This window comes from Portunus trituberculatus, chromosome 16 (genome assembly GCF_017591435.1).
Source record: "Portunus trituberculatus isolate SZX2019 chromosome 16, ASM1759143v1, whole genome shotgun sequence".
Lineage (NCBI taxonomy): Eukaryota > Metazoa > Arthropoda > Malacostraca > Decapoda > Portunidae > Portunus > Portunus trituberculatus.
Window position 1 is genome coordinate 2,292,158 of NC_059270.1, and position 18,844 is coordinate 2,311,001.

Here is an 18,844-nt window from a genome sequence, read left to right on the forward strand (position 1 = left end):
GCGGGGTGGACGCACTGCACAACAAAAATATCACCTGATCTTTGTTTCCCGGGAGAGTAATTGCTAGGGTGACAAACCATCACCAGCGTGCCAGACAGCCGTTCACTGCTGTTCCTTACCGGCATACAAAAACACCTCCTTTAAGGTGACATTTGGCTGCAGTGTCCCGGGCTGCCTCCCAGCTGGCACTGTCTTACTCCAACACAATCACTTTAAGATCCCATGAAGCACAGTCAGGTTGGATTAACCACCTCATCACAACATGACAAATCACAACACAAACTCGCTCAATTTATAAGTAATTTCTTTTGTTTGGATTTATTTTCAGAAGAGACCGGCGTTTTCAATCACAACAAATGATCGCCGGTATTACGTGGAGATCGAAAAGCTACACTTCAAAACCAAAACATTCAATCTAACGCACTAAATACAACCGCTCCTCATCGTTGAAACACTCAAGAACAGTGAAACAATTTAACTTTCGAATGCCACACCACAGTTATCGAGAGAGGATGGATATCTAATAGGGCAGGCTGGGCAGGTAGGGACGGCAACCACTACGTCTTTGTACCGCAGCGCACCACACCCAGCCACACCGGGGGTTGCGGCAACACTGACTGGCTGGCTGGCGGATGGTGCCTGGTGCTGATGGAGAAACCAGATGCCAACGGTGCGAGATGCCGCCACGCTGCTCTACTCGCCACAACCTGCTGCTACACCTCTACGACCCCAGGTGTGCATTGGCTCTCGTCCACGGGATAGCACGCTTGTCACCATTACCTGCCAGACAATCTTCAGCAGTTAGCTTTATCGACTTGCAATATGGACAGAAGAGGGCGAGGCAGCGGGCAACTCATTCAGGGCATCTTTAAGGCGAACTTACGCACACACCACGCCCACGTAGGTACACTGAAATTCTACTTGTCTCGCCTTGAACCCACACACCTCGCTGAGTCAAGGTCACGGACAGTCTACATTTTCGAGTGGAATAGGGAGCAGACACCAACGGAGTAAAAATCAATAATCAGGCAGGACGTGCGAATGGAGGTGGTGACGGAGAGGGCGAAGAGAAGGAGGGGGCGAGAGGGCGTGGAGTGAAGACGAGAAGGAGCAGAAGAGCGAGACACAACACCACGTATGAGCGCTTCCGCCTTAGGTAGAAACACGTGGGCTGAACGCGGCCCACACAACCTGCCTACAAACAGCCGCGCCCACCACACCATGGCGTTCCCCTCCCTCACGACCAGACACACTGACGCCGCCGCTCACTCGCCAGGAGCTCCAGTGTCATGCTGATACATTCATGCTTCCATTATGCTCAAGGTGAGTTACCGTCACGAGTTTAACATGTCCATCAGCAAAAACTAGTCAGCTGAGCCCGGAGCAGCATGGAGCTTATTACCTGCTAGTCCTAATACGGAGAGTAAACAAATACACGAACACAACCATCACTCTTACTTATTTTTTCTCCTCGCAGAGAAGTATAAAAGTGTGTCACGTTGAGGTGATAAAGAGGAGGGTATTAGGCGTTGCTGAGACGGGGCTAACACTTGCAGGGAAGCCTGATAAAAGAGTACAGGGAGGCATAAAGATAATTGATTGTGCTGTGTGGCGTAGCGAAGAAACAACACCACGTGACTTGATAATTTGCCACACACACGCACGGATAGTTTTTGGAGGGAAAGTATAGGGAGACGACACTCCTTTTTTAAGTTCAAGGTCTACCAATATTCTGTTCCATTTTCTGTTGACTTATTATTCACGTACCATTTTAATGAAAGCTGAAGTATTTTCATAGAATCAAAAGCTATTCTTGTCTCTTTCTCTCTCATTTACAGCTGACAATAATTCTCTTTCTCTCTCTCTCTCGACGCATCGCCAGCACCACTCATCACCGCACACAAAAGCTACTCCTGCAAACGTAAGGTCGTCAGCTTCCTCACAAAAGGCGCGTCACTCAGCCGGCACAAAGCTACCCCCTCACTACCATGACCAGTACTGCGCCTCCGTCAACACGTCCCATCTACAGACTATCGACATGTTGTGACACACTGCATCCTCGCCGCCACACCCCTGCCTCGCCTCACCACTCCCACGTAATCATTATCACCAAAAATTCTATCGGAAACAATGTCTGATGAAGTGTGTTGTGAACCCGACAATAAAATCTCAGGATAAAGAGATAAGGCACGGCATAGCGACACTGATAAGCGGCGGACACAAATAAGTCGTTTGAGTTATGACAAAGATTGGTAAAACTGAATTAGCAAAGTGAATACAAGCGCAACCCTCTGAGCTACTTAGTAAACCACCTATTCTTGAACTGAGAAAAAAAACTTAAGAGGGAGAAAGTTACAATACGGGCTACTAAGACTGAGAGAAAGTAGAAGAGTGACCTCATAAAGCCGACAAGAACACGACAATTGTTTTCCCTGCGTGGTCAAGGGCGCAGCTTCCTGTAACTTGTCCTCGCCCATCACGTGCCTCTCCACCAGAGCGAGGAGACAGCCAGAGGCCACCACGGTCACTCAGGTGAGCTCACCAGTGTGAATCAATCCAGGCTATGATATTTTAAGGCGATCATGCTAAACACATTCCCTTCCTCAGCCTTCATAATTCTGCTCAGATCTCTCCAAAGTCTTTCCTCTTCTCATTTGATTCCAAATTTTCTGTATCCACTCGTGAGTTTCAACAGCTAGCCAGACTAATGCTGGCCAGCTTGACTTTTACGTAATGAAAGGCAACTAATTTCCCACTCTCTGTTGTGTATCGTCGCCATGTGAACGCTGGACAGGACAGTCCAAGGATGGGGCGAGGCAGCTTAGCTTTGACAGACAAGGGACATCATTATGACTTCGTCTTGGACAAAAGGCAACAAGACATTCCATGAATCTGTCCGGAAGATCAAATCCACTACTAAAGAATGTGTATTTCTTACATCTATTCACCCATGTATTTATTTGCGAGTCTATAACATATATACTGGTCTACTGAAACATAAGCGCGCGCGCGCACACACACACACACACACACGTTTCATTCCTACAGCATGAGTGGATGTCAAGGATATTTCTTAAGCCATTCACACTCGCAAGTCACAACACAACTTGAGTGTGAAGCTGACTGGGCGATATTTTCACCATTCACTGATTCCCTTTACAGCTGATATGTTTTGACGCTACGCAAGGCTCGCCCATGTCCTTTCATCAGGCGTACTGTACCACAATGCACTATGACCAACGTACAGCACACACTAACAGACACTGGGACCATGACCCGGCCAGCCTCGTCACACAGACACAGTAACTAAGCTTGCGATCTCTCAGTGTTTTAATCAGTATGAAGGCCTCAGGAAACAGTAAAGGCGATAATATATTCCTTGTGATGTGTGGGCAAGGAATTGTGTTATAGGTATGGCGATAATATAATAAAAGGTTGAGTTTTTATCATTTGTTTTTCATGACATATGCAAGCCCTCTGAAAGGAACGCTGCGATTCATCTGTTTCACCATTCACACTGAAAAAAATTTGTGTGTTAGGCAACCAAAGTTTTCATGCAACTTATGGTAAACGGCTCACACTCCCGCCATGCCCTCCACAGAACCGTATTCAGAAACGCTTTGCTCTCTCACCATCACTACTTTCCAAAGGCTCCAGTTGAGAATACTCGTGTTTTAAGGATACTTTCATGGTTCTGGTGATAAATTGGCAAGATTTCTAGTTTATTAAAAAGAGAAACTGTCTTGAAAACCTGGCTAGTTGTTTCTGTGGCCTTGCAAATTTGTCGTACTGAGAGGGAAGGCGTTTCTGTATGGCTATAATGCGGCAGCCTCTACACATGTACCGCCATTCCTTGTAGGGCATCAAGTAGGAAGCAATGACTCTCCAGTATAGTTCAGCCTGGGTTTTGGCGAGTCACGGAGCGCGGAGAAGAGTGATCCACGCCACAATCTGTTTCGTATTCACATGTAGCCAAGGTCGAGCTAACAAACAGCTCATTCTGAAGACACCACCACCACCACCAACAACAACAATAACACCAACAACAACACCAACAACTACAACAACTCTGTCTATCGGTTCCCTGAGGCGTGGCTTTTTCGACAAGTATTCCCTTCAAGCAGGAAGTGGATGGCGTCTCTCATCCATTATACTGTATTTTTCCTTTTTTTTCGACTGCTTATAATGACCAGCCCTCTGTGTCGGCTTCATTGTTCCAGTGAAGGACACGCCACGTAAGTATTGCCAACAAAAACTAAGATTCTAATCGTTTCAAGGGTTGACGAAGCTCTCTCTCTTTCTCTCTCTCTCTCTCTCTCTCTCTCTCTCTCATGCACTGGACCACACCATAAGTGAATAACTTTGAACACTTCCAAAGTACACCATTCTATGCACTAACACACACCAGTTGTCAAAAGTACTCTCTAACAGTAAGGTTTTCAAAATACCTCAGGACCTTTCCTTCGCCCCCTTAAATATTCTCCTTCCCTTGAACACTTACTTCGCTGGCCAGACACTTAGTAAGCACCTATTCTGAAGCACATCTGCCCACACCTCAATTACTTTCAAAAGCCTCCATTTAAATTGCACAAGTGTTTAAGTGTTTCTTTTCCTTTATAGTTGTGGTAACAGGTTAACAAGACCTTTACATTGCCAAGAGGAGAAACACATTTAAAAACCTGGATGATCATCTTTGTGGCCTTTGAAAATAGTCGTGATGAGAGGGCTAAGCATTTCTGAATACGCCGATCAAGTAGAAAGTGGCACACTTTCTAAATCAATGAATAAAACATATGGAAAAAAAATTTTGGGGTACTCACTTGAGCTGGAGGTCGATGTTGTTGAGCCAGTTCATGAGAGAGTCAAGACCCTCCTGCACTCCCTGGCACTGCACAAGGGCGGTGTCCAGCTCTTGGCAGCGATGACCAAGACGCTCGGCCAGCTCAGCATACCTCTCAGCCAACTCCTCAGGAGGCTGCTCAATGTCTGCCTGCTCATGCGGTGTCAGTTCTCCCTCCAGGGCACGCAGCAGGGATGTTGCAGTGGCTCGGCAATTATCAAAGAGGCGAGATTGAGCCACCACGTCGTTATTGATGACCTTAGCTTTGTCCAGTTGGTCTTGCACGATCTTAGGTTCAGCACCAACAGGCTCCTGCAGTATGCGGGTTACCTTGACCTCAGTGTCCTTAAGCCAACGAGATGCCTTCTCTATGGCTTCTGTGTAGTCTCGCTGCTTGTTTCCAACACTAGTAGCCTACAGGAATGAAGAAAAAAAGATTTACACACTTATAAATCAAAGGAAATTCTGAAAATAAAACACATATATTGTTATTATGCACCACAGGCAATATCAGTAATAAGATAAGTGGGCTCTGAGCTTTACACACCTTGTCAACCAGCTTGTTGGCCCGGGCGAGGAGACCCTTGAACTCTGCAGAGACTTCGTCGGCAGCGTCACGCACCATGGAGTCTGGATCAGCCTGGAGCAGCGGGTAGCGTTCAGGCAAGGTGGTGCGGAAGTTGTTGACGGTGCGCAGGTAGAGACTGGATTCGTCAAGGAACTTCTGGGTCGCCATGGTGATGAATCGCAGGTCAGCCTGGTGAGCAATGACGTCACCCAGGAAGTCCCGGCAGCCCTGCTCGTGGTTTTTGATCTTGTTAAGGTCAGAGCAAAGTCTTTCCTTCTCCACCAAGGTCTTGTTGGCTTGTTTCAGCCATGTCTCGAAAAGAGCAATTTCTTTCTCATATTTGGAGAATTCTTCCATGGCAGTGGTGAGTCGGCGGTGTGTAGTGTCTGCCTGGACGACGCAATGGTCGTAACGCTGCTTGAGTGAGGTGGCGGCCTGGTCCAGGGATGCGAGCTCCTCACGGGACAACACATCGCCTCCTTGGTTCACCACTTGCCGCACAGCGTCAAGGCAGGTGCCGAGCGGGCGGAACATCTCGTCCAGTTCATCCTTAATTGCCTATAATAAAAGATAATTTTGACTGGTTATCTCAAGATGGTTGCACACTGATGTTAAGGATATTAAAGCAATCTTATCAATTGTTTCAAAAGTATACATAATTTCATGATAGTGATGTAAAATACAGAACAGGAAGCTATCACCAGTCTGGAGGAAGATCAAACTTACCTTCACGGTGTTAATCTGATTGCGAAGACCGTTGCCATTTTCACTGACAGGCTCTTGCTCCGCCAGACGCCTCTCGATTTCACTGACTCTGTCCACCATTTCAACGATGGTGGTGTCGCATTGCCGGTACTTCTCGATCATGGCTTGCTGCAAGAAACATCACCACAACACGTTACAGGTTTGTCTGTGACGCAGCGGCTCTCGGCGCCCCCCCACCATGACAGTGTTCGGGTCACCACCCTTGAGGTAGTGACACCGACACTCAAAATGGTGAAGGGGAGACGAGTGACAGCTACTGCGCCGACATTAAATATTACACAAGACTTGGACTTCGTGCTTTAACAACATTAACAATGCACGGCAAAATTATTTAAAACATTGGATGCAACATTACCAACGTACAAAAAACAAAATACATAATCAAAAAAAGTAGAAAGTAAAAGAAACTTGTTAGTAAAGCTTTCATGGTAGAAGGTGTTGGTGTCTACTGGTGTGGGTGGATTGGAGGACAAGGGAGAGGTAGGGAAGGATAAAGGTATTGGGGTGGTGTGGGGCAAGGTCAGGTCACAGGGTCACACAAGCCATGGAGGGCAGGCAGTCGCGTAAGCCCACGGTCCATGACAAACAGCCAAAAAGTCGTAATGCACAGGGAAAAAAATGTTCGGCTGCAGGCACAAGGTAACATCCACAACGCCAAGGAAAAAATATCTAGAATATATGATAAAAAGGAAAAAACAAAAAAGTAACAAAAACACGTTACACAAAAATAGGGAACCTTACAAGCTACGCCTTAAAGCTACATGACAAGCCAAATATCAGCCACAACTCATCAATAAATAGAGATGTACACCTGGAAAAAATAACAAAAAATTACAAATGTACATCCGATTAGTGAACCTTTCCCAAGGTTTAGTTGCCAAAGCCAAATATTACCGTGTAAGTTAGTACCTCTGAGAGCAAAAATGTAGTACCTCAGGCACTCAAAAGGGAGTTATTCTGCCAACATTCATACACATACCATAAGGAGGAAGCTATAAGCCATCTATTGCCTGTATGTAGTAGTAGTAATTACTGGTGCAGGCATTCCAACAAAAGTATAGCAGTAGCAAGTAGTACATTGTACAGTGTGTTGAGTACTACTTATAATACACAGAGAGAGTTAGCTGTGGTAGCCTTTGAGTGCAGTGTCATTCCCAAAGCGCAGTTACTGGTGCATCTTACCCGCGCTTGCGCGGTGAGTAGGTAACCTAGGCGGCGTGCCTCCGGCAGTGGGTAGCTGGTGCCCTGCGCCGTGTCCACCACGGCACCACCTTGCTCGTCCAACACCCCGCTCCGTATTGCATCACACATGGTCTGAATGGTGCCTTGGGCGGGGCACTTTACCATAGTTGTGGTGGTGTCAACCAGCCCACATGCTATGGCCTCCTTCAGCGTCACGTGTTCCTTCACGTGAGGGTTTAGCAGGCGGCCACTGTCAGGGTCATAAAGGTTATAGTCGAGGGCCTCCAGCAGCGCCAAACCCCGGCGTGGGGTGACGATCAGGCCGGCATCCATGGCGGCGGCAATGGTCAGCATTTGGTTTGAGGCCATGTTGTACACCTTGCCCTTCTCATTCTCCAGAGCCCCCACCTGACAGGCCTCAGCCGGCTGCAGCAATTGGCGGTACCGGGTGTTCTTGATCAGCACTGTCTGGGGATCGATGAGGCCGAGGCGACACGTCTCATTTATGGTCATAATTTCTTTAGAGTTGGGATCAGTATACATTCCAGTTTCAGTGTTGAGATGACCCTTATCAATTGCCTCATCGAAGGACAGAGGCTCCCTAAGGAATACAATTGTGCCTTGATCAAAAATGATGCACAAGGTTTTCAAGGTTCCACTTTGTGGGTCATAAAGTGCTCGCTTCTTCAGGTCAACAAGACCCTCTTGAATGGCTCTCTTCAAGGTCTTGTATCGGCCAGTGTTGGGGTCTTTGATGACCGCAGAGTCTGGGTCAATGAGCTCAAAGCGAAGTGCTTCCTCAAGAGTGTATTGGATACTTGTTTCTGGATCAGTGTACGATCCTTTCTCAAAGTCAATAGAGCCTTGTTTGACAGCCTGCATGAAACTAATGGGCTTGCCAACAGTCACGATGAAGCCTTTTTCAAATGCTATATTAATGGTATATTCCTTCTTAGTCTGAGGATGAATAACAACACCTTTGGTAACATCAATATCTTTGTCTTCTATAGCAGATCTGATACTCTTCATGGAATTATCACTTGGGTTTATGAGAGCAGATGTGTTGCCATCAATGAGGCCGTGTGTAATGGCCTCCTGCAAGTCCATCTTGTCCCCAATGCTTGGCTCTGTGAAGCGGCCTGTCTCAGGTGAGTACAGACAGTACTGTAGGGCTTCTTCCACAGTCAGTGGTCTCTTGGCTGGGAGAATAAGGGACTGCTTGGCTGCTTCCTCAAGAGAGATTTCTTCTGAAGTGCCTGGGATAACATACTTTCCTTTGATATCATCAATCAAGCCTTCTTTTACAGCAGCATTTAGTTTCATGAATTTTGGTTTATCAGCAGCCCTAATGATGGAAATACTTGGGTCTACAATGTTTTGCTTGCAAGCATCAGCCAAAGTCAGCCTGCGGCCAGTGTTAGGCTGGATCATACGACCTGTTTTGGAATCACAGAAGCCCATGGTCACTGCGGCATGCAGATCCTGTGGCTTGTCGATGTCGAGGATCATGCCGTGTTCCAGGGCGTCCATCAGGGTTAGAGTGCAGCCGGATTTTGGATCAATGAACTTGCCTAGTCGGCGATCAATGATACCTTCCCTGCAGGTCTGCACGAGGGAAAGACAAGAGGAGGTGGAATGGTCTAGATAACAGGGAAGACTTGGGTTGATAACCAGTCGTCTCATGGCTTCGTGGAGCGTTATCTTTCGGCCCGTGTTAACATCAGTGATGACACCTTTCTCGTCATCAACAAGGCCTTGATGGAGGGCACGCTGAAGGGACATGGCTACTCGACTGTCCACAATCAGCATCAGTTCGTATGCTTCTAACAATGTATGCCAGGTTCCACTTTGGTGGTTCTTCACAAGAGCAGTTTCTCCATCAATTATGTTTGCTTCCACAGCTTCTCTGAGGTTCACTTTCTTGAGACGTCCTGACAGTGTGTCCTTAACATGTGTTGAATCAGGGTCGATCATCTGAACAGACAAAGCCTCAGAGAGAGTTACCCAGCTGCCAGTGGTAGGATTCAAAAACCTTCCAGTCTCCTCACTGTACAACTCCTTCATGATGACTACCCTGAGAGCCATTGGCACCTGTGCCTCCAGCAGGTAATCTTGCTCAAAAGCATCTTTGAAATTCACTCTCTTGATTCTTCCAAACTTCATTACACCAGCATTTATATCAATCAATTCCCTGGAGACAGCCTGTTTGAAGCTCATGAGTTGTTCAGTGTCAGGATCACGAGCAAGAGTGGTGTTGGTGTTGACAAGACCACTACGAATTGCTCGACTTACCGTCATCTGGTCCTGAGAGTTGGGGGCAGTGATGCGGCCTGTGCTGGGATTATACAGTCCCTTAATCACTGTCTGGTACAAAGTGAACTTAGTGCGACCTTCAATTATCATGCCCTTTGCTAACGCCTCAGTCAGTTCGACATCAGCTCCAGTTACAGGGTCTCTAAATGTACCAGAGTCTGGATCAATTATGCCAACTCTAATAGCCTCCTCTAGAGAAAGTGGCTCTCCTGTGCGTGGATCCTTTACTGACATGCTTGACGGATCAATGATGTTTCGCTCAATAGCTTCCTTAATGGTTATACGGTCATCATTCACAGTGATGAGGCCAGTCTCAGGATCGTAAAGTCCATCCTCCAACACCTGCTGCAGAGACAGTGAGCCAACAGCAGTGACAATGTGGCCTCTCCTCACTGCTTCATCCAAACTCATCACACTTGGCTGGAGCAATTGGCCTGCTTCTCCATCCAGGATTGTCTTGTCAAGAGCATCACTCACAGTATACAATTCCTCATTCACCTTCACTCGGCATGGACTTCCATCAATTAGCTTGCAAGATAGTGAGGAGTTCAAAGTCAGCTCCATTCCCTCACATGGATCATAAAACAGACCACTTTGAGGTTCATACATGTCACTCACCACTGCTTCTGTGAGAGGAACAGGTTTTCTTTTGGTTACAATAAGCTCCTGTTGCACAGCTGTGTCAAAAGTGATAAAGTTGTTCTTTTTGGTGTGCTTCAGTTTCCCATTTTGAGCAACAATCAAATCAGTGTCTAAAGCTTCATCTAGAGTCACATACTTGTTGGCTTTTGTATCCAGGCAATACGTGATGAAAGGATCCACAATGCCTCGCTTCACGGCTTCATCAACTTCTAACTTTTGTTTCATGAGGGTGTCCGCAATCTTGCCTGTCTTGGGGTCATACAGGTCCTTCTTCACTACAGCTACAAGGGACATTGGCTTCCTCTTTGGTACTAAAATTCCCTTCATGAGTGCAGTTGTGAATTCCACTTCACAACCAGTTTCAGGATCAGTGAATGTAGCAGAATCAACATCAATTAGTCCAGTTTCCACCGCCTCTTTGAGGGACACAGTGTCTTCACTCCTGGGGTCTATAATCTTGATGGAGGTGGGATCAATCAGGCCACTCTGGATAGCCTGTCCCAGGACCATGCTCTCTCCTGTGGTGGGGTTTGTGAGCATACCAGTCTCTGGCTTTAGAATGCCACTACTGATGGCTTCACTGATAGTTAATGAAGTGGTATCTGGCTTTTCTTGTTCTTTCTTAGGCTCCTTTTTATCATCTGGTTTCACTAGATCTTTCTTGACGGCTTCGAAAAATGGTACAGCACTTCCCATTTGTGGATCCTTCACTTCGCCTGTGGTGGGATCTACAACACCTTCTTTGATAGCTTCTGTCAAGGTTATTTCCTTTCCACTTGTTGGGTCAGTGACCACAGTGTGATCTGGACTTAGTGAGCATTTCTCCACTGCCTCTTTAAAGGTGATGGGCTTCTTTGTTTCTGGGTCAATGAACTTGCCTCCTTTTGGATCAAACTCTCCCTTCTCAGTCATTATTGCTGGATCTAAGGACCTGACAACCTCTGTAATTATAGTGATCTCTTCTACAATCCATATTTCTGTTCGAGTGCGTATTTCTATCACAGAGGTGAAGGTGATGGAGCCTTCCACCACTGCACGTCGTAGAAGTTGTCTCGACCCATTGGATGGAACCACAACCACACACAGATCAACATCAATGTAACATTCCTCCATGGCTCTTCTGAGTGTCATTTTCTGTCCTATTTTGATGATAGGATAACATCTTTGGTCCTCTGGCCGTATAGATGGGCGCCTAAGCATTTCTTCTGCTGTTCTGGCAGACACATATTCCTCCACTATCTCTGTAACCACTGTGGTGGTCCTACTGGGGGATGAAGTTCTCTTTGCTTTATCACATGCACCTTTAATAACTTCCTTTACTGCCATTCCTGCAAGCACAGGAGCTCCAATGACAGCCAGAAGCCCCATCTTGACAGCATCCTTCACCTTGATTTTACTACCTGATTTGGGATCAATAAAGTCACCAGCTTCAACATCAATGACACCTTTTTCAACGGCTTCCTTTGTGGTAAGGGCATCACCCCTCTTGGTGTCATAGACCATGGCATCAGGGTCAATCACACCCTTCTCCACTGCTTCATCAAGGGAGAGAAGATTTCCTGAAACAGGATCTTTGAATTTGCCAGACTTCTCGTGATAAATGGTGGAAAAGGCCTCCATAATATTAATTTTGCTGGTCACTTCCTTAGAAGGTGTGGGGTCCATGGGCTGAACAAGACCCTGCTGGATGGCTTCAGCAATGGGAACTTCCTCTTTTGTTCTTGGATTCTTGTATGTGCCACTGGCAAAGTCAACTTGCCCCTGCTCCATTGCTTCCCGGAAAGTTGGTTTCTCTTTGATTACCTCCTCCTCTTCTGTTTCAACAACTATGCCTTTATTCTTAGCTTCCTCTATAGGTAGGATTTCTCCTGTGGTAGTATTTTTCACCTCATTTTGGCTCACCATCACATATCCTGCCTTGACTCGGACAGTCTTTGTAATAATGGTTTCATAAGATGTAACCGTTTCAGTAATGACCATTCTTTCTTCCTTCTCATCAGCAACAACAGTGGTCATAGGCTTAATCTGGAGCATGCCACTCTCAATTGCCTTCTCAACAGGGATTTCTTCTCCAGTACTGGGAACAGTGAAAGTGCATGAATCTGTGTTGATCAATTTACACTCTAGAGCCTGGGTAACCTGTACACTGTCTGGCAAAATTGGACAAGGCAGGGCAAGAATAAAGTTATTTTCGATGGCATTTTTCAAGAGTTGACGGTCACTTGTTACTGGGTGGATTATTTCCTTCGTGTCAGCATCAACAAGTCCTCTCTCCAGGGCAACAGGAAATGTCATGCCAAGAGGAGGAAGCCAATCTACTCTTGCTACAGCTGTTGTCACAAACACGTCTGAATCAATGGCCTCTAATATAGATACAGGCCCACGTTTTGTGGTGATCTGACCAGAGTCTGAATCTATTAGTCCTCTCTTTATGGCTTCATCTAAAGTCATTACTTCATTTGTATCTGGCTCCACTATCTGGGACACAGGATCAATGACATCACAAAGGACAGCTTCATGCAATGTCAGTAAGTCACCTGTTTCAGGGTGAATGAATCGTTGAGCAGTCTTGTCAAACAGACCCTGGGACACTGCCTCTGGTACACTAACACTCCTTCCAATGGGTACAAGAACACTTCCTGTAGAACTATCAAGAATACCACTCTCAACAGCCTCGTTGATGGTGAGAGGCTCCCCACAGGATATATCAACAATGGCTCCACTATCACCATCGACCTTTTTCAACCGTAAAGCTTCTTCCAGGGACAAAGGTTCCCCTCCATGTCCACGAAGAGTGCTGAGATCATCTAATAGAGAGGCAGTTTTCTCATCAACGACTCCCTTTGATGCCGCCTGCTTAGGCTTCATGGATTTCCTGCGCACTTTTTGCAGCACAACAGGCTTTCCTTCGTGACTTGGGCTTGGCAGAGACTTGGCACGTCCAATGGCAACACTGAATTTAGGTTCAGTTGTTACACGCTCTCTGGTTCTTTCTCCAAGAGACATTTTTCTCTCTGTTTGTGGTTCCTCTGGACTTTCACCTCCACTGGTAGGAGTGACTGATTTTTTTTCCATGGCTTGTGTCGGAGACCTGTCCTTTACTGGTGACTCTCCAGGCCTTGACACGCCATCCATTTGTGGTGATGGCTCATCCTGCACTGGAGACATTCCTGGTGATGGTTTGCCTTTTACTGGTGAGACGCTGGACCTTGACACGTCCTCTCCTTCTGACAAAGGCTCCTCCTTCATTGGTGATGGTTCACTCTTCACTGGGGAGCCTCTTGGTGACGGTTCACCCTTTACTGGAGACACTACTGGTGATGGTTCACCCTTCACTGGAGAAGCTCTTGGTGATGGCTCCTCTTTTACTGGAGACACTCTTGGTGATGGCTCACCCTTCAGTGGAGAAGCTCTTGGTGATGGCTCCTCTTTTACTGGAGAAGCTCTTGGTGATGGTTCACCCTTCACTGGAGAAGCTCTTGGTGATGGCTCCTCTTTTACTGGAGAAGCTCTTGGTGATGGCTCCTCTTTTACTGGAGAAGCTCTTGGTGATGGCTCCTCTTTTACTGGAGAAGCTCTTGGTGATGGTTCACCCTTCACTGGAGAAGCTCTTGGTGATGGTTCACCCTTCACTGGAGAAGCTCTTGGTGATGGTTCCTCTTTTACTGGAGAAGCTCTTGGTGATGGTTCACCCTTCACTGGAGAAGCTCTTGGTGATGGCTCTTCTTTTACTGGAGAAGCTCTTGGTGATGGCTCTTCTTTTACTGGAGAAGCTCTTGGTGATGGTTCACCTTTCACTGGAGAAGCTCTTGGTGATGGTTCCTCTTTTCCTGGAGACACTACTGGTGATGGCTCACTCTTCACTGGAGAAGCTCTTGGTGATGGCTCCTCTTTTACTGGAGACACTCTTGGTGATGGCTCACCCTTCAGTGGTGACAGTTCCTCTTTTATTGGTGACTCCCTTGGTGATGGCTCACTCTTTATTGGAGAGGTTCTTGGTGACAGCTCATCCTTTACTGGAGAGGATCTTGGTGATGGCTCACCCTTCACTGGAGAGGCTCTTGGTGATGGCTCCTCTTTTAGAGGGGAGGTTCTTGGTGATGGCTCACCTTTAACTGGAGAGACTCTTGGTGAAGGCTCACTCTTTACTGGGGAGGTTCTTGGTGATGGTTCATCCTTTACTGGAGAGCCTCTTGGTGATGGTTTTTCTTTAACAGGGGAGGTCCTTGGTGATGGCTCACTCTTTATTGATGGCTCTTCCTTTACTGGAGAACCTCTTGGTGATGGTTCACCCTTCACTGGGGAGGTTCTTGGTGATGGTTCGTCCTTCACTGGGGAGGTTCTTGGTGATGGTTCGCCCTTCACTGGGGAACCTCTTTGTTTTGGTACATCATCAGTGTCAGACATTGGCTCATCCTTTGCTGGAGAAACTCTGTCTTCAGATACACCTTTCATTTCTACATCAGACTTGACTGGAGATTTCCTTCTCTCTGGTGAGGCCTCTTTGGACAGCTTCTCAGGGCTTGATGGGGACTTCTTGTCTTCAATACTTTCAACTGCAATGCTCTCAACTGCTTTCTTTTCTTCTGTCTTACTTTCATCTAAAGAGATAACCTTGTATTCCTTTTCCTCTTGTATTCTGAACTTTCCATCAGATGTTTCTTGGACTTCCTGGATTCTTCCATGAGCAGAATCTCTTATTTCTTCCAGCTCATCAGGAGATATTAGTCCCCGGGATATAGCCTCTTCAGGTGACATTTCCTCTCCGGTAACAGGGTCTTGTAGGATGACGTCAGTCTCCACAACTGTCGTGGATTTGATGGTGGTGCGGGAGTGTCTTCCCACAACGGGAGCAGCAGACTCCTCTTCTGGTGGACTTTCGGATATTATTTCTACACTCTCCTCAATGACTATCTCTGCACCTGTTTTGGGATCAACCTTTCTTATTTTCTTGATTCCCTTCTTGACTGCTTGTGCAGCAGCCACCCCAGCAATTACAGGTGCACCAATTACTGCTGCCACTCCCAGGATGCCATACTTGGCAGCATCTGTGAGCGACAACTTGCGTCCAGTCTTATCCTTGTACTCGCCTGAATCTTTGTCAATAATCCCTTTCCTCATTGCCTCGCTGATGTTCAAATCACGACCAGAGTAGGGATCCCTAACTTTGACTCCTGTGGGTTGGATCTTTCCCTCCTTCACTGCAGTCACAACATCCACAACCGAACCATCTTCCATGTGTATGTTCCCTTCGGTAGGATGGAAAGTCATTCCTGGTTTGATCTCAACGTGTGCATCATCTACAGCTGGTTCATTTGTTTTGATCTCGGTGACACTGCTAGTCACTTCTCCCTCGCCATCAAACACTTGAACCTTGTCAGGCTGACCTTCCACACTGGTGATCTGGATGACACGCCCTGAGGCCTGCTCTGTTACTTCGGTGCGATCTATTAAAATGACAAATTTTTTAGTAATTGCTTCTTTCATAGTGAGTCTTCTATCAGTGTTACTTTCATCAGGATATCTGCCTGTGCAGTCTAAAACTCCCTTTTCTATAGCTCTCATGAGAGAGATTTTTCGTCCATTTTTGGGATCAATGGCCTCAGCGGAGCGCTGATCAATTATTCCTATCTTGACACACTCCTCAAAGCTGACCAATCGGTCTGTACCAGGTATAGTAAACAAGCCCATGACAGGATCATATAATTTTTCCTCTATGGCCTCCTTGAGATACCAGCCATCTGGTGGCAATTCAAGGGTCCTAGTTTTGATTGAGTAACTGTCAGTGAAGGCACTCGTGGAGCCAGTGAGGGATGCTCCCGATGAAGTCATGTCCAAATCATCCACAATACCCATGGCACTGTCAACAGAGTCAGCAGGTGATTTGAGAGTACTTTTTCCTTTTCTTGGAGGCCTTTCTGGGGACAACACCTGATCCTTGATGAGGCCTTTATCTGGTGAGGTGGGCATAGATTCGTCAGTTTTCAATGGAGATTCTGGTCCTATGCCACTTGATTTCATGGGGGAATCTGGCCTTGAGCCAAATGACTTGACTGGAGAGGTTTCTCTAGACAGGGTGAATGGTGACATTTGTCTGGAGCTTGGAGACTTGGAAGGAGATTCAGGGAAAGACTTGACGGGTGAACTTTCCTTGGAGCCATTCTGTGTCTCAAAGAGCATGTCTGGCCTGGTGGTGCTGACCTTTGTGTCCATCAGTTCAGGCTCAGCCAACTCTTTCACAGGAGATGACTTGACTGACTTGGATGGTGAAGTTGGACGGCTTGATTTTGTAGGCGAGCTTCTTCGGTCTGGTGCTTTAGGTGGAGATGCCTCTCTCTTTTCTGGTGACGTCCTTCCTTCAAGTGTCTCCTTTTCAGAACTTCCTCTCCTGGAGGGTCTCTCAGGAGACTTGGTGGGAGACATTTTGAAAGGCTGCTCCTTTTCTGGGGACATGCTTGTCCTTGCAGCCTTTACTGGGGTGTGTGGTTTGTCAGGAGAAAGATGTCTTTTTGTTGTCTCTCTGGTGGGTGACTCAGGTGAGGTAACCTGCTCTACTGGGAGAGAGGTTGGCCACTCAGTTGACAAAGTGACAAGTCCACGCTCAATGGCCTCATCCAAAGGCACGGTTGCTCCACTCTCGGGGTCCTGGAATGTTCCCTGGGCTTCATTGATGAGGCCTCTTTGTTGAGCCTCCTGTAGTGTTACCTTGGACTCTGTGGTCAGAACTCCTGTGCTCTTGACAGTCACATACCTTTTGATGGTCTTGGTAATTGTAGCAGTAGTTACAGTAACACTCAGCAGCCCTCGCAGAGTGGCAGCTCCCTCTGGGGTAATTATCTTTTTCCTCACAGCATCCTCCAAGGCCACAGCATTGCCAGTTTTAGGATCCAATACCTGACCTGTGTTAGGGTCAAGGCGCCCACTGAGAACTGCTTCAACCACATTCATTTCTTTTCCATCAGAATCAACAAGTCCAATGTTCATTTTTAGAGTTTCTAGGATTTGTGGTTGGATACGCTTAGCTTCAACTGCCTCTTCTAAGGTCATAGTAGTTCCTGTTCGTGGATCAGTAAACATGCCAGTTTGAGGATCAATAATTCCCTTGTGCAAAGCCATCTTAAAGCTGATGTAATCACCAGACTCTGGATCCTTGATTCCGTCAATATCAAATATAGTCTTGGTGGACACTGAAGTAATAAGGCCTTTATTGACAGCTTCCAGAAGGCTCATCACCTCACCACTCTCTGTGTCACGATACTTTCCTTCCGGCAGTAGCACAGAGAACATGAAGGCCTCTGGCAGTGTGAGTAGTGTTTTGCTAGCTGTATCTTTAATGGATTTCAATTCTACATCAACAATGCCTTTCCCAACAGCTTCTAGGAGTGGGATGTGATCCCTTATCTGTGGGTCCTGGATCTCTCCTTTATTATCCAAAAGCTTCAGGTCACTGCAGTCCTTCAGTGTGAATGGGCGGCATATCAGCTGTTGTTGTACAGCTTCAGAAAACTTCAACTTTTTATTTGTCACATTATTAACATAGCGTCCTGCTGTCACATCTAATACACCTTCTTGAATTGCCTCAGCTACTGTCAATTTACATCCCGTGTCTGAATTCACAACTTCGCGAATATGAGGGGCTAACAATCCTTTCTGTATTGCCTCATCTAAAGTATACTTGTTGCCAGAATTTCTGTCTACAGCTTGACCTGAATAATCATCTATGAAGCCCTGATTGACTGCTTCTGAGAGAGATATTCCACTTGTTGCTACTGGTGCTGGTTCTGCAGAGATGAAGCTTTTGGCAAACGCTTGAGTCAGTGGAATCTTTTCTCCAGAAGCAGGAACGGTGAATTCTCCTGTGCGTACATTAACATGGCCCTCAACTATGGCATCGTAAAGAGTGAGTGAGGCGACCACTGGCACACAAAGCTCGGTGAAAAAGCTTACCTTTTCCAAGATGATGAACCCAAGCTTAGCTGCCTTCTCAGGTGAAAGCAGCTCTCCTGTGGTGGGATCCTTGAAGGAGCCCTCCTCAGGACTGTACAGGCCTTTCTTGGTTGCCTGTAACAATGTCAGCTCCTTGCCTGTGGCTGGGTCGATAATACCACAGGGTGTCTCAAGGTGATGCAGCAGCGTGGGATTGAGGTAGCCACGCTCAGCAGCCACAGAGAGAGGCATTTTCTCTCCTGTGGTGGGGTGAGTGAGAGTACCAGATGTAAGGTCCACCAGCTCCCCTACCATGGCCTCGTGCAATGTTAGTGTTTCACCTGAGACAGGATGCACAATGTGAGCCTCTGCAGCCCCTGACGCAGCAGTGGCAGGGGTCTGGCGTCGGGTGGAGGTGGTAGTAGTGACCTGGAGGGAGGAGCCCCCCAGAGTGGTTGTGGTGGTCACACTACCATCCACAACACTACCTGTATCCAAGAGCTGCGAGGCAGAGGTCCTACGCTGTGTGGGCAGCAGATCACTGGTGACTGTGACGTGGGCCTCAGATTTGGCTCGGAATTCATTAGTATCATCCCTGTGGGATACAC

At 47.0% G+C, this 18,844-nt stretch overlaps 1 protein-coding gene across 47 annotated transcripts in view; it reads right to left on the reverse strand.

The window, feature by feature from the left end:
• The window catches only part of LOC123504409 (microtubule-actin cross-linking factor 1-like), a 281,273-nt gene that overhangs the window by 71,256 nt on the left and 191,173 nt on the right, over positions 1–18,844 (reverse strand). For all 47 annotated transcript variants that reach the window (XM_045254883.1, XM_045254879.1, XM_045254914.1 and 44 more), the window contains 4 exons: positions 7,356–18,831; positions 6,135–6,281; positions 5,388–5,966; positions 4,821–5,254 (listed from right to left, as the gene is read on the reverse strand). In XM_045254883.1, the coding sequence (XP_045110818.1) occupies positions 4,821–5,254; positions 5,388–5,966; positions 6,135–6,281; positions 7,356–18,831 (12,636 nt within the window). The remainder of the gene's footprint in view (positions 1–4,820; positions 5,255–5,387; positions 5,967–6,134; positions 6,282–7,355; positions 18,832–18,844) is intronic.